The 15,515-nt window shown below is 43.8% G+C and overlaps 1 protein-coding gene across 1 annotated transcript in view; it reads left to right on the top strand.

Moving 5' to 3' along the window:
- The first annotated feature begins 403 nt into the window (after window positions 1–403).
- The window catches only part of SPRED2 (sprouty related EVH1 domain containing 2), a 141,156-nt gene continuing 126,044 nt past the window's right edge, over window positions 404–15,515 (top strand). Inside the window, exon 1 of the mRNA XM_077134406.1 lies at window positions 404–1,058. Coding sequence (XP_076990521.1) covers window positions 1,033–1,058 — 26 coding nt within the window. The 5' untranslated portion in view covers window positions 404–1,032. The remainder of the gene's footprint in view (window positions 1,059–15,515) is intronic.

Here is a 15,515-nt window from a genome sequence, read left to right as displayed (position 1 = left end):
CCTCCCATCCCACGATGGGGCATAGTTGGTCTTCAGAGTCCAAACACCCGTCCTGCCGTTTAACTCCATCCGCTCCCGTGCCCAGAGCTCTCCATTCCTTCTCCCTACAGGTTTTAATTCTTGGGTTTGGAAGGAGGGAGGGGACAAAACGGGAGCCAGATGTGTGCAAGTCCCCCACTCCCGCCTCCAGCCGCCTCCCGGGTTTACCTAAAACCCGGAGTCTACATCGAAGAGGATTTGGAGTCAGACAGAAGCAGCGCAAACAACACCGCTCTTCGCGGGCCCCTCCGGGAGTGGAAGCCAGGAGGGAGGGGGAAAGGAAGCCGGGCATGCTCAGTAGGCAGGACAAAGTTTTTTTTCCCCCCCCTTTTCTTTTTTTTTTTTTTTTTTCGGTCGCAAGTAGGAAGCTTTTTGCACTCCACCACCTCTGGCCGCTGGGAAGACGTCATCGCTTCCGCCCCATTTCCTCCTCCTGTTGGCGGGGGTGAGAATCCAATATGGAGTAAATCGGCTGAGTCGAGAGATGGGGCTCGGACCGGGTTCCCTGCACCGCCTCCCAGGCGCACCTCCCCCGGCCGCCGACTGCTCCCCGGAACCGTGACTGGCTCGGCGCCACAGGGGCGACCTGGGACCGAGGCTCCAGCGCGGCCGGCCACTCTCCTCTTCCTCTCAGCAGTTCTGGCCGCTCCGAGGCGCGATTGTTTATCGCCTCCTTTCCTCCACCGCCGTCCCCGGTCCAAATCTCTCCCCCTCCGCCCGCTCTAGAGCCCCCCAGAGCTCCCGCCCGCCTCGCCCCTCCGTGGCGTCCCTCCTCGCTGCGGCGCTCACTCCTCCCTCAGTTTGCACCCCTACTCCCAAACACCCACCCGCGCTGCAGTTACCCTTCATCCCCCGACGCCCCCTTCATCTATAGCCGCCCCCACCCCCCCATCAGGCGATCTCCGGAGATGTGAAGAAGGGGGGGTGAGCGGACAGGAAGATGAAGGGAGCAAAGCTGCCCGCGGCGGGACAGGCGTCTAGGTGAACAAGAAAATGACCGAAGAAACACACCCGGACGAGTAAGTTTGGCCGTGAAGTGGAACGAGGGTGCCCCGCGGGTAGCGTGGGGAGCCGGGGCTGAGGACGCGGGTGGGGACGCTTGTAGGGTGAACTTGGCGTGACTTGCAGCGACTCGTTGGCCCGTCGGCCTTGGGGCGCTAGATTTTCCCTCTTGTTGAGGTGGGGAGAGGACGAACACTGCTGCGGGCCATCGGGGGCGCGCCCGGGGGTCGGCGGGCTGGGGGCGACTGCGGGGACCAAGGGCGCGCGGGTGACCTCGAGGCAGTCCCTGCGCCCTCTCCGGGGACTCCCAGCGGCAGGAGCGGAAGACCTGACACCCCCACTCCGGCTTCCCGGGGTCGGTGGGATTTTATAGGGTGACTTTGTGACTTGTGCCCCGTGGCTCGTCCCGCGGTCCCTTCAGGAGCCCACTGGGACTCAGGCTCCGCCATTTCGTTTTCTTGAATTGCTCTCATTTGCATACCACATTTTCATTCATAAAAAATACGGCGGAGCTAAGGGTTGACCGGCACGGTCTGCGCGAGGGTCGGCGTACGCCGGGAGCCCCGCGTGGGCAGGCGTGCTGGAGCCGCCCTAGGGGTTCCGCGGCCCGTGTGAGTATGTGCACGCCCTTGTGGGCCTGGGACACGCGCCCCGTAGGGTCGGGGTAGCTTGCCCGGGCGGGGGCTCTGTGGAGGCCGAATTTGAAGCGTGTGCAGCGGGGGCGGGAGTGTGCGGGGCAGCGCGCTGCCGGCGTGTGCGTGTGTGTGTATGTGTGTAAGCGTGTGCGCGCGCGCGCACAAGAAGTGCGGGCCCGAGGGGAACAATGCTTGGGGCGCTTCGCCCAGGGGTCTCCAGAGCAGACCCGCCTCCCTCGCAGGACCCGAGCCTTTAGCTAGCGGCCGGCCTAGGTGCAGCGCCCACCGCCTCACCTTAGTGGGGTCGGGTTTGGCTCTCGGCCTCCCCTCCCCGATGCTTTTCCAATCTCGGTGCGACGGGAGCAGGGACGCTGGGCCCGGAGCTTCAGGTCTTCGGCCTGGGGTCCAAACTGTAACCGCACGGCGGCCGCCGCCACTGCTCAGTGCTTGTGCCCGCCACCAGCCACTTTTTTTTTTTTTTTTTTTTGTGAATAAGACACTCTCCTTTATTGTCACATGATATCCCTCCCCTCCTCCCCTGTACATTCATAAATCCGGAGCCTGCCTCGGCTCCTTTCATTCAGAGCTGCCATTAGCCAAGGTAGCGGCGGCGCCCGCTTGGGCGCGAGGAGCTGGTCTGCAGCCACTGGGACGCGCGCCTGGAAGGAGGCCCCGCGCGTGTCTGTGCAAGGGTGTGGAGGCCGCGGTTCTTTTGCCCCTGGCGAACGTTGAGACTCGAGTGCAGAGATGGGAAATGACCTGGTGCTGGGCGACAGGGAGGCTAGAGTCTCTTGTAGCAGGTGACAATGTCATGCTGTACTCCAAGAAATCTCACTTTTTTTTTTTTAATGTCCCTTTATACTTTGGTGTTTATTATTGCCACGCTGGGGGCGGGGTGGGGTGGGTTGTTGATGTTTGGAAAAGAGAATTTCCTTCCTATGGGTCCCCAGGGAGCTTTGACTGCAGTAACCCCCTGGTCTGCCCAGACACCGGTCTTTGGAGAAATACCTCCTGGTCTATGTGTCGCAGCAACCCGCCGCATCTGCTGGGCATTTCTACTTTAGATAGTTTGCTTTACCATCAAAGACGGTGTCTTGAAATGTAATATGAAGAAAAAAGTTGTCCTTTTAAGGCTGAAATATGGACGAAAGGAATATCCGGCTGGGCCTTGCAGTTATTTTATCAGTCCTAGATAGTACCCACATACACAAGTAGGAGTGAGGGACAGTTGCTATCTTCTGGGACTGGGGGTTCTTGAAGTCTGGTTGAGCACTCTACATAGGGGTTCCTTGTCTCCATTCTTCGTGGGTACTGGCTGGGCGTCTCCCTTTTCAGGGCAGCATGTCACTCTTGCCTACTGCCCGTGTAGTATCCGAAGCCAAAGAATTCCAGCTGGGATGCAGAGAAATAAATATCTCTATTCCAGGTTCTGAGAGTGTGTTCAGCATGGAAATAAATTGGCTGCCCTCAGTGCTCTCAGAAGCCCAGTTGAGACAATGGATATTTCAGGGCAAATTCTAATAGTGAGAAAATCAGAAAGCCTGGTGCCTTAGCCCACTACAGAAACATCCTTCTCAGAGTTGCTTTTAATGTCATGACCTTGGCATGAAACATGAAATGCTGGGATAAAAAAGTGGCTGTAAGGGCTATAAACTGCTGTTGTAGACACTGCCCATTATATTGTTCAACGTTCTTACATGATGACCCATCTGCAAAATTCCTTTTAAATATTACTGCCAGGAAGGTTTCTCTCTGAATTTCAGAGCTTGTGGGGATTGCTTTTGTTGTTGTTTGCCATCTCTGGAAGCTCAGAGCTAAAAATTTATGATAACGGTAGCCATGTTAGCCTAGGTTTTTGCTTATTTGCCCCTCCCACTATATGAATTTTGATCTTCTATTTTCTCTTCTAATGGTTTTATGTTTGAGGTTCCTCACATACCTTTTAGAAGTAGACAGAGCTTCTTCCAGATAGGGCTATAAAAGAGAATTAGTGACATCAAACTAGAGACCTAAGGGAGAAATAATTGTACCTCAGATGAAAAACAGATTTTCTTGATAGTGCACACATAAAGTTTTTTTTAGAAGGTTCATATATTTAAATACATTACAGTTTAGAGGCAGAATGCAATAAAACTGGTAAAATTGCATCTAATACAAATTTTATTTAGTCTTCTAATTTTCTTTTCAGTCTCAACTTAAAACTCCTCTAATAAGCATATGGTAATTCAGGAAAGATTGTCTACTTTTTTCATTGATGGTCCTAAAAGGCAGCTTCAATATAGAAAATATACTGACCATTCTTCTTTGGTCCTACTCCAGGTAGAAATGCATGTCAGATTATAATTCTACTATTTTTTTTTTAATTTCAAAAAGTAAAGAGCGGGCGGGCCGCGGTGGCTCAGCGGGCAAAGTGCTTGCCTGCTATGCCGGAGGACCTCGGTTCGATTCCCGGCCCCAGCCCATGTAACAAAAACGGAGAAACAAAATACAATAAAACAAGAAAATGTTTAAAAGATGTTTCCCTTTCTTCCTCCTTTCCTTCCTTCTATCCTTCCTTCCTTCTCTCTGTCTTTCCTTTAAAAAAAAAAAAAAAAAAAAAAGTAAAGAGCAGCAAGCTATTGAAAGTGTTTTTTTATACATAAGAGTGGAAATTTTTTATAAAAATTGTTCAGACCTAAAGGCTTTAAAGCATTTAATCATGGCTATGAACGGTTTGGAGATTTGCTATCAAAATAAGCCATTTGGAATAGGATGCTAGCTCAGTAGATATCTGGATACCATTCACCTTTCTATTTAGTTCCTCTTGTGAACTCTTCTCTGCCACACACTTCGTGCTGAGAATGGATTTGCAGCCGTGTCCTCAATTTTTCCTGATTTTGAAAGTTTCCCATTTCTTAAAAAAAAAAAGGCTTGGATGTTTTTGCAGAAACCATTTCAAAGAAAATTACAGACATCAGGACTCTTCTCTCTTCTACCTAAATACTTGAGCTTGTTTCTCAAAAGATAAGAATACTGTCTGTGAAACCACAATACCACTATCTCACTTTACAAAATTGAGACTAATCTCCTGATGTCTTTAACACTCAGTTTCAATTGTCTGAAAATTGTCTTTTATAGCTGGTTATTTCAGGTAGGGGCCCTTCATTGGACCCCATGTTAAATGCATCTTTAACATACTTAAAACTTGAGGCTTAGCCATTTGCTCATTTTATGATATAGGTATCTAACCCTTGTTTCATCTACATGAATAAAATGGAATAAATTCTCTATATTTCATGCTGTGAGAATTAAATGAGAGTGTGTAATGTAGAGCTTACAGCACAGTGTCAAGCATAAAATGATGTCCGTTGTAGCTCTTGGCAGGGCACTGAGGTACATTTCTCATGGGCTCAGTTGGTTAATTTTCACATAACCCTGTGAAGGAGGTATCACCCCCATTTAACTGATGGGGAAGCTGAAGCAAACTTACTTGCTCCAAATAGCAAACATTTTTATAGCACTTTACTCAACAACCCTATGAGAGAGGTGGTATTATTATCCCCATTTGTAGACTGGGAAACCGAGGCATAGAGAAGTCATACTTAGCATGTATGCCTAAGGTCATGCTGCTAGTATCTGAGGGAGCTGGGATTTGAACCGCTGGCAGCCTGGTTCAGGAAGAAGTCTGCTCTTAAAGGGCTGTGAGGTGCTTCCTCAGAAGGGAAGCAGGCATCCAGCTTTAGTCATCCTGACTTCAGAGTCCACATGGTTTCTACCAGTCATGCTATCCATAATTCTTCTGAATTGGTGACCATAGTTTTTTCCACTTCACTTTTTTTTTCTGAAAATGCTGTAAGGCACATACTGAATTAAAGCAAATTTAAATAAATTTGGGCTTGAGAATCTGTGATTCTTTAGAACCTCTCGATAATAGGAGAGGTGTGAATTCAAAGTTGGTTATTTCTGGAATGTCATCTATAAATTCATTGAAATAACAGGTGTGCACATTGAACTTGATATAGCAATTATCGATGCATTGTCTTTGTGCTAGCTGTAAAAAGCAGGTATGTTTTGTTCTCCATGAGTATATTCCTTAAATGTTAAAAACACAGAGAATTGCAATCTTGGTCTGTTCATCAGAAAATCTCAAAAGCAAGACAAAACAAAAAACTTGAAAGGGCCTTATCCATCTTGTAAGCCAGACCTGTCATTATATAAAGTTCAGTATCTGCTGCAAGCTGCACAGCTGGTTAGGGTGCCTGCCTGGACTAGACCTCCATCTGCTTCTGATGGAGTTTCTTTCTATGGAATTGCTTGCAAATGCTGCCTCCTTTCTGGCTGTAGCTTGTGCCTTCTGCTTTTCTGTTTCTTTAACTAGTAAAAAATATTAAAAGTGAACTAAGTACGAATACTAAAAACTATTTGGCCTTGACAGTCAGTTCAGCTCTTGCTCTTTATTCCAAAAATATCTTTTTCCTTCCTTCTCTTTTCCAGTAGGTAAAGTTCTGCTCATTCCCCCAGCCAACTCTGAACCACTCTTTGTGTGAGGTGTTCCTTGCCTTTCCTCACCCTGCACCACCCCCATCCAAAGCCAAAAGCAATTTCTCTTGATAGTATTTTTCCCCCACACTGTATTGCACTCATCACTGTTTAGAGTTGGGATTCTATCCAACTAGATTCTGGACCAGAATAGGAGCTTTTTGGGTTCAGGGTTCACTCTCAACTGCCTAGTTTCTAGTTGTTGACCCAAGACTGTTGGTTACATTGTGGTTGCTAAATAAATATCTTGAGTAAAATAATGGATTTAATTATTTAAAAATACTGTTCCGCCCCTGCTGACTAACCCAGTAATTACAGTTGTATTTGTTTAGCTTAGGTTGTATATAAGCCTGGTTCTGAGAAACTCATTATGTTTGCATGAAGTCTTGGTATGTTTTGTGGAAATGGGCACCGAGCTATCTGGTAGTGGTCAATCTGTGATGGACACCTCAAAACAATTTTGATTCCAGTCACTGTTGTGGAAATTGGTATGTAGAAGATCTTGAGCTCAGTAAGTTAGAGCCTGTGTTTCTGCCTCTGCAGGAGAATCTCTGCAGAAATCACAATATTAGCAATTTGCAGTAGCTGCAGGGTTCTGATGAAGTCTTAACACTTGATGTTGGAGGCAGCTGTGCTGATGAACTCCAATATTGGCATAGTTCCTATATTACCAGGCTGAGCACAAATACACAGTCTAACAGCAGAATCCTCAGAAATTGAACGAGATGGTAGTAGAGGCAAAGCAGGAAGTTTTTTGTGCATGTGGTGGTTTATTTTGGCCTGTTTTCTCAATTGATTTTGCTATTTTTTTAAAAGACCCAGTCACATTGATAAACTTGGTATAATATTCTGATAAATGTTTCTTTTCAATAAATTTTAAACTAGAACATTGATGATGCTTTTCCAGCATTTTCTAGGGTTTTTGGTACCTTTGAAGTGGTAGTTATATTTTGCGCTGGTGCACACAGTGTACTGTGGAACGAAGTTTGTTCTCTGCACACTTTGCCTGAGTAGGCATGAAGGATCGTATCATAACTTGACCTGTGGCCCACGCTGTGAGGGGAAGTCAGGCCAAGATATTGATTGCCATAGGAGTTTACAGAATTAAGTAACGACTTTTATATTATTCATTTCCTGAAGTTTCAGGTATCCTTTACAAAAACTATGTTCACATGTGACATGTTGCACACATGATACCAAATTGAGCGTAAATTTTAAATACCTTATGAAATGTTACTTATGATTCTCTCAAATTAAAGGGTAGTTGAATACTCAGAAACAAAATAGCTATGTTGATTTGCGCTTTAAGGGTAGAGAAGAAGAAATGGATTTTGACTTCACCCCAGGATTTAGCTCTTATGATAGAAGAAATATGGGCAGCTTCTAAAACTAAAAAGTATGCTTTTGGCACCTCAGTGTACTGAATCAATGATTTTTTCAAAACTGGTTGTTTTCTTTTTTAGATATATTCCTTGTGGTTCATTCATAAATGTTTACAACTTAATTGTCAGGTTAATTTTAAAAATTGTCTTTCTTATGTTCATCTGGTAATAATATCTTTTCATCCTCAATATTTATTCCTCTTATTTCTTTTCTTCATTGCATTACTTTGGCTCTGGTTGATTTTTCAGCCAGGTGCTGTTTATTTTATCTTTGCATCCCCCACCCAACTAAGAATTGAGCACAATGCATAGAGAAGCTTGCCCTCTCTCCCCTTCTAGATGTGGAAAGAATGGCTTATTGGCCTTATACCAACTGCTGAGCAAATAATAGGTTTCCTGTAAACATTTATCAGTTGGTTGAAGTAAATATTCATGAATTGAAAGTAACTTTACTTTTTGTAAGATTTTAAACTGTTATTCATACTCGGCCTTACATCCCCAAAGGCTTTGGGGTTGCTTTTTCCTGCTGAGGGGGGAGACTGCCATAAAGACTGCAGATAAAACATGGGCTTTGGGGATGGATCCTGCCTCTGCTCCTTACTGACTAAGGGACCTTAGCAAGTGATCTGCCCCTTGAGCCCTGGATTAAGGTGAATTAGGTTCATTCTGCTGTCTGCCTCATAGGCTGTTAGAAAGTGAAAATGAGATTACGGAAGTAAAGCATTTTAGCACATCGCCTGACAAATTGGGAATTCAGTGGTACCCATCCTCTTCTTTTATGTCTCACTTCAGGTAACAAGGTATTGTTTATTTTCAGGATAAAGTCAGAGAACATACTTTAACTCATGTTAGCCTCATAGCAACCTTTTCAGGCAGGAAAGGCTTTATAGCTGAGAGAGTTGCAGTGACTTGCTCAGGGCTTCTTGGGGAGTTTGTGCGAGAATTAGGATCTATAAGTCTTGGTTTGCAGTCATTTGGCCTTTCCAATACTGACCTGGTAGGTTCCTCTGGAAGAGTACCTTGTTTCTTATACTATAAAGTCAATAATGCCCAGGAAATCGTTGGCCCCTTACTTGGTGACCTTAGTTGACTGTGTTTTGGGGGGTTTTATGTCTTTAGTAGTGGACTCCTCTCTTACCGTCCATGTACCTACCTATAGTAGCACCCTAGGCTCACTTGCAATCCCTGCCCCTTACCTGATCTGTGTCTAGAAACCATATTACCAAAAGCATTCGAGTTGTTTCTAAAGTAAGAGTCAGTAGACTTGGTGGGGAAGGGTTGGGGTTGAGAGTTCTCTTAGGAATGAGATGGCTTATGGCTTGTTTTGTCTATTTGCAGGCCATGTTAGTGTTTTTATTTTATTTTTCCAGCCAAAGAATAGAGTGTACAAGTGAATACAGATATAGTGCTGGACCACAGGTTTAATTTAGTTCATCAACATCCCAGTAATTTTGCTCATTTTTACAGGCCTTTTAAAGCTGCATAAGTGTGAATATAGGCTTAATATCTCTCCTTTACTTAATAGATTAAACCAAGTCTGGTTTTTCTCAAGTTTGAAATTCCAAAGCAAATGCGCTCTTCTGGGGTGTATACTGGCTCAATGTGTACTTCTGGCCCCGAAGGCATAATAATTGCCTTCTCATTAATCCGGGTGTGGACAGGATTCAGAACAGGATTCCGCTGTTTTAAACCAGCTTGAGATCTTGTGGATGTCTTCTATCCTAAGGAAAATTATGGGATTATTAGTTTATAGGTATCAATTTGGAGTATGGTAGACTTTGAATCTAAAGAACTTGAATTTAGAATGTATTTGGGCCCCAATTGCAAAACTTTGAATAAAATATTTTACTGGATGAAATAAATAGCAGTGAGGGTGAGGCCAGAGGAAAGGGAATGACTAGCTCTTGAGTGCCTACCACATGCCATTCACTACTGCAATTATTGAACACCTCCTTCACTACTGCAATTATTGAGCACCTCCTTTGCCAGACTGTACCTGAGTCATACTCAGGACACCTCTGCCCTCAGGGAGCTTACACTTTACAGTGCTAGGTACTTCTATATGCCTTAAGGGTATAAGGCAGCAGCATCTTGAGGACTGACTAACTGCTTGATTGCTAGGGCTGTTTTCCTTTTCTTCCCCACCTTTTTTTCAGGGTTCCTCCTGGAGATGCAAGCTAGAAACGCAAGTATGGAGATCCTAGATTTCGGATGGGGGGAACTGTATGTCCAGAGCTTTAAAAGAGCTGCCTGCCAGTGCCAGAATCCCTTAACAAGTTCTTCAACTCATTCTTAGGTTGAACGTGTATGTTTGTGCACATGGGTACAATGTGCCCTACACTCAAGCATCACGTGATGTTGGAGGAAAAAGTTTTGAGAAGCTAACTGTTGACTTCAGAGCCCATGTCTGTTGAACTACATTATGTGTTTTAACCTCACAGAACCTGTTTTCTCATAGAGAAATGGTGGTGTCTGTACAGCTTGATTTATACTACTGTTGGTAGAACTCAATTAAAATCCTGTAAATGCCTCAGATCTGTGAAGTGACACTTCTTTGTTGCTTTCCAGCCCGGCTCTACCAAGTAGTGAGCCAGAGCCCCTTGAGATGATGTGTGGAATAGAAGGCCTTTTCTGCACTGAGATAAACAGCAGCTCTACAGATATTTTTGGAAAGAGCACTGGCCACCTTACCCCTGACGAGCAATGGCTAACAAAGCTGAATATTCACTTGGACCTTTATTTTAGCTTAACTATTTTGAGAGGGGGACCCTGTATTAGTGCTTCTTAAACTTGAATGTGCATACGGATCACCTGGGGAATCTTGTAAATTGGTTCAGTTAGGCCTGAGATTCTGCATTTCTAAGAAACTCCCAGATGAGGCTGATGCTGCTATTCTAAGTAACAAGGATCTACCTGTGGTTGTGATGGTAATGAGCTCTCAGCTACCAGGTTTGATTCTTCACTGTCCAGACCTTAAAAATAGTGACTTAACATATTTGGAATTTGGAGTCTGTTGGACGAGAAGGTTGGTGGTTATGCCCTGAGAGATGCTATCAATCACCTTCTCTTCCCCGTCCCTGTTAGGATTTCCAGCTTTGAGGTATAGTTTGATTATAGAAGAGCATGTGTTAGAAGAATTTTTTTTTTCTCCTGGTTTAAAAAAAGTTCTTGGTGAATAATGCTAGGAGACCCAAGAGAGCCATCATTTAATGAGAAATGTCAAAGTGCCAGACTCTTGTGTATAATGTCTGATGGTCAGCTGGCACTCTGTACCTTCCAGACAAACCAGCCCTGTACAGAAAGCCTGTGGCCCTGGGAAGCATGCACACTCAGCCCCAGCGCCCTGGGAAACATGCACACTCAGCCCTAGTCCCCTGGGAAGCATGCACGCTCGGCCCTAGTGCCCTGGGACGCATGCACACTCGGCCCTAGTGCCCTGGGAAGCATGCACACTCAACCCTAGCACCCTGGGAAGCATGCACACTCAGCCCTAGCGCCCTGGGAAGCCTGCACGCTCAGCCCTAGAAGAAATCACAGGAAGTAATTAAACAGAGAAGGTCAGAGAAAGAGGAAGTGGTTGTGTTGTTTCTGATGCGAAAAGCATTGTCGTTACCGGGGATCAAGATGATGATGTTTAAGTCTCTTGGAATGTGACTGCTTGGGGATTTGATTGTATTTAAATTGCAGCCCTTTTAAGTTTATTCTTTTAGACATCAATCTAGTTAGGAAATGAATTGCTTTTAGGTCTTATCAGGAATCCCCACGTGCCTAAGCAGAAGTCATAAACTGGAGTTGCTTATAACTTGACAAATTGCAGTTAAGTGAAGTGAATGTCAAGACTATTAGAGGTTAATTTTAGGTGTCTGGAGTTCTCCCTAATTCTCCTGATTAAACATTTTAACATAATAGTTTCCTTAATTGGAATAATGATGGAATATTAGCATGCATATTAAGCCATTTGCCCCAATTTGAATAGGGTTAAAATGCAAATTATCCATCACTTGTCAGTGCTTACTCTTTGGAGGTAATTCCTGGTGAGAGATGAAGAGCCTGGAATATGAATTGGAATGCAGCTTTCTACTTGAGGCAGCATTGGGAGGAAAACCAAGAATAAGTCAGAGGACCCAAGTGAGACCCACTGTTTCCCGTAAAAGAGGCACTAAAAATACCCAAGTCCAAGATAGTAATAAAAAAACCTACGACATGGAGGTAGGATTTTATAAGGCTGTTGTTCACTGTCACATGGGTTAATTCCAGATAAAGTTAGGCCGTTATTATTCTCTGTTCGACATCATCACACAGCCAGAAAGTGATATGTCCAAGGGCACCTAGAAACCTAGCTTTGGGGAAGGATGAAAACAATCCCCAAATCAAGAACAGAAGATGACTAGGAGGATCACAGCCCACTTGGAAGAGGGAGACTCAATCTCCCATCCTGTTTTGATACTATATTATGCAGTCAGGATTCCCCTTGGAATAACACGATCCACACTGCTTGTATAGAATAGGAAACTTTGTCTTAATTTTCCTTCTTTGGGGTTTCAGAGTCCCCTCAGCTAATTCCCATCAGCTGGGCAGGCATTCTTCCTAAGCAGGAAAAGGTATCTTGTGAATCTGAGGATTCCGCTGTTGATTTCCAGGCTTCATATCCCAGTGCTTCTGCATCATCCAGACGGTCAGGGTGATTTGATTATGAAGGGTTTTCCCACAGATCCCCCTCTTCCATAATTCTCTTGTTGAAGAGGGAGAGTGATTGAGGGGTGCCCCCATCCAGCTGTTGATGTGGAGCATATCCAGGGTTTCCACGCTTTCTTTCTCAGCCCTGTATCATTCCAATTACAAATTCTGGGCTCTCAGAGCCGGTATTTTAAGAATTAGACCCATCAGAGTTCGGAAGGGAGGAATCAAGCCTACAGAGTTGCAACCCACCTAGACACAATTGACGACTTTACCTATCCAATCACTGCCATCAGCTTTTCCTGGTGAGTGCATCCTATCAGAGGTTTTCCAAAGGTGGCACGCATCCACAGCCGCAAATGTGAGTGTTTTGAGGAATGTTGCCTCTTCCCCTCCTGCCCTTTCCTCTTTGCTCTATCTCATTTTGTCTCATTTGAGTTAGATATGTAAAAACCTCTTCAAAGGAAGATAGCAAAATAATGTTTCACATAAAGTGTTATCATAAGACAATAAAAAACAAATTCTAATTGTTGACCCTAGAGGCCTTTTATTTTATTTTTTTGTATTAACTTTTTTTATTAATTAAAAAAAATTAACAAACAAAACATTTAAATATCATTCCATTCTACATATACAATCAGTAATTCTTAATATATCACATCGTTGCTTATTCATCATTTCTTAGTACATTTGCATCGATTTAGAAAAAAATAAAAAGACAACAGAAAAAGAAATAAAATGATAATAGAGAAAAAAAAACTACACGTACCACACCCTTTACCTCTCGCTTTCATTTACCACTATTTCAAACTGAATTTAACATTTGTTCCCCCTATTATTTATTTTTATTCCATATGTTGATATAGTAGTTAAAAGGAGCATCAGACGTAAGGTTTTCACATTCACCGAGTCTCATTGTGAAAGCTATACCATTGTTCAATCATCATCAAGAAACATGGCTACTGGAACACAGCACTACATTTTCAGGCAATTCCCTCCAGCCTCACACTACATCTTGAACAACAAGGTGATATCTACTTAATGCGTAAGAATAACCCCCAGAATAACCTCTCGACTCTGTTTGGAATCTCTCAGCCATTGATACTTTGTCTCATTTTACTCTTCCCCCTTTTGGTCGAGAAGGTTCTCTCAATCCCTTGATGTTAATTCTCAGCTCATTCTAGGGTTTTTCTCAGTCCTTTGATGCTGAGTCTCAGCTCATTCCAGGATCTTTGTCCCACGTTGCCAGGAAGGTCCACACCCCTGGGAGTCATGTCCCATGCAGAGAGGGGGAGGGTGGTGAGACTGCTCATCATATTGGCTGGAGAGAGAGGCGCATCTGAGCAACAAAAGAGACTCTCTTGGGGGTGACTCTTAGGCCTAGATTTTAAGTAGACTTGACCTATCCTTTGTGCGGTTAAGTTTCATGTGAACAAACCCCAAGACTGGGGGCTCAGAGAGGCCTTTTATTTAATAAAAAAAAGTTAAGCATGTGAAAAAACCACCTACAGCTGTCCAGAATTATGACTTTTATTATTATTATCATTTTAAAAGGCTTGGCTGAAACTTTAAAAGCCCTATTAATTTTTTTCAGACGTTTTCCTTGGTGATGTAACACAGATGCCTTTAGGATGCAAATTCAGCTATTGTAATAGTTAACCTGGTAAATACTAGAGTTTTTTTTTCTTTTGTGTGTTTGTGTCTGTGTTTGTGTATGTGTGTGGAAGTAAGGCCAATTATTTTACAAGGAAGAGGAATAGTTCCTTGAATTTGAGTTTTTGACAAATCATTGTTAATGTGCTTGAATTTAACAGAAAACAGAACTATAGAATCCTATGCTTTTACCTAGAAATGAAAATACGTTGACTTAAAACAGATGTCTCTAACAAAAACCAATGCCAGGTTTTAAGATTGTAGCTTGTCACCCTTAAGTGTGGCACTGCCTGCAAATGTGGGAAATGCTGAAAAATTGTCTTAATTTCTTAGGAGAAAATGTAAAGGCCACTTAAAAACGGGATGAAAAAAATGACAAAATCTCCAAGACTTCTCCAGAGAAAATGGCATCATGAACACAACCACCTGGCCTGTGATCCTCAGACACCAGCTCTCCTATTTCCCATTCTTATTTGTAGATTTCTAGCTTGCTGTTGCTCCGTCCCCCGGCCCCTGTCCTCCTTTCTTCTGCTTCCCCTCCGGGAAAAAGCTTCCTTTACAGATGTTCAAAGCAGGTGAACCTGGAGATTAGGACAGGAGCAGCCAACATCATGCATCCCCTAAGGTCCTTGCAGTTCGCTTTGTTGGGGCATTCCTTTGTATACTGATAAGTCTTCACAAGCTCGGAGAGAGCTTTAGAGGGCCTTGACTTGGCAGTGGAGCTACCAGCAGAGCCAGGTTGTCGGGTATGGGTGGTAGACCCTTCCTAGAAGCAGAGGGGAGGGGCACTAGTAACCCGCCGATAGCCGATAGGGTGTGGATGACCACTTCACACCTCAGCGGTAGCAAGACCGGGCACTTTAGAGGTTGTGACAATCATAAGCGATCATAATAACAAGAAGCAATATAGCTCTCACACACCTGTAAAAACTAGACAGGTAAGTTAGGCCTCCCCCTTTTCCCTTATTTGGAGGTGGGAGGATTTCTATTCTGGGAGATCAATGTGAGAATCAATCACTTGATTCAAACAAAAGTGTGCAAGAATGGATATGTGCTATAGCACATACCTTTGAAAAAGCAACATGTTCTTTGAAAGTGCTAGTCCCCTTTCTTATTTTTAAGACTTGATGCTTCTCTCTTCAAGTAGCTTTACTAATAGCATGTTGGTATAAATTGGGATTTTTAATGTATCTGTGGTGGCACAACCATAGAGTGGTAGTGTTAACAGCTTCATATAGGTTTTGTGAATTTTTCAATAAAACTACATGCAAACTCTTAAGTACTCATTCTTTTTTTGCATTTAAATAAGCTTTTTAATTTTCCCATTATATACACTGATAGGAAATACAGACATTGTCTCTGGAGGGCAAGTGACAAGATCTCCTTACGGTAAGGTAAACCAAGGATTGTAGATCAATTTGAAGTAATTTTCTTGGTTTTAGGAATTTTAATCTGCATGTTCACTGCCCTATGCCCCAGGGAATGAGCTGAGGATAGCCAATGTGTGAGTCACTCCCTGATAAGTTTAAAGCTTGCACATACTTAGAAGTACTCATTCTTGATTGTTGAAAATTTATACTCATCCATAAACTTTCAGTAAAAGTACATG

This window comes from Tamandua tetradactyla, chromosome 17 (assembly GCF_023851605.1).
Source record: "Tamandua tetradactyla isolate mTamTet1 chromosome 17, mTamTet1.pri, whole genome shotgun sequence".
NCBI classification, from domain to species: domain Eukaryota; kingdom Metazoa; phylum Chordata; class Mammalia; order Pilosa; family Myrmecophagidae; genus Tamandua; species Tamandua tetradactyla.
This window is presented reverse-complemented; position numbering and strand designations above follow the sequence as displayed.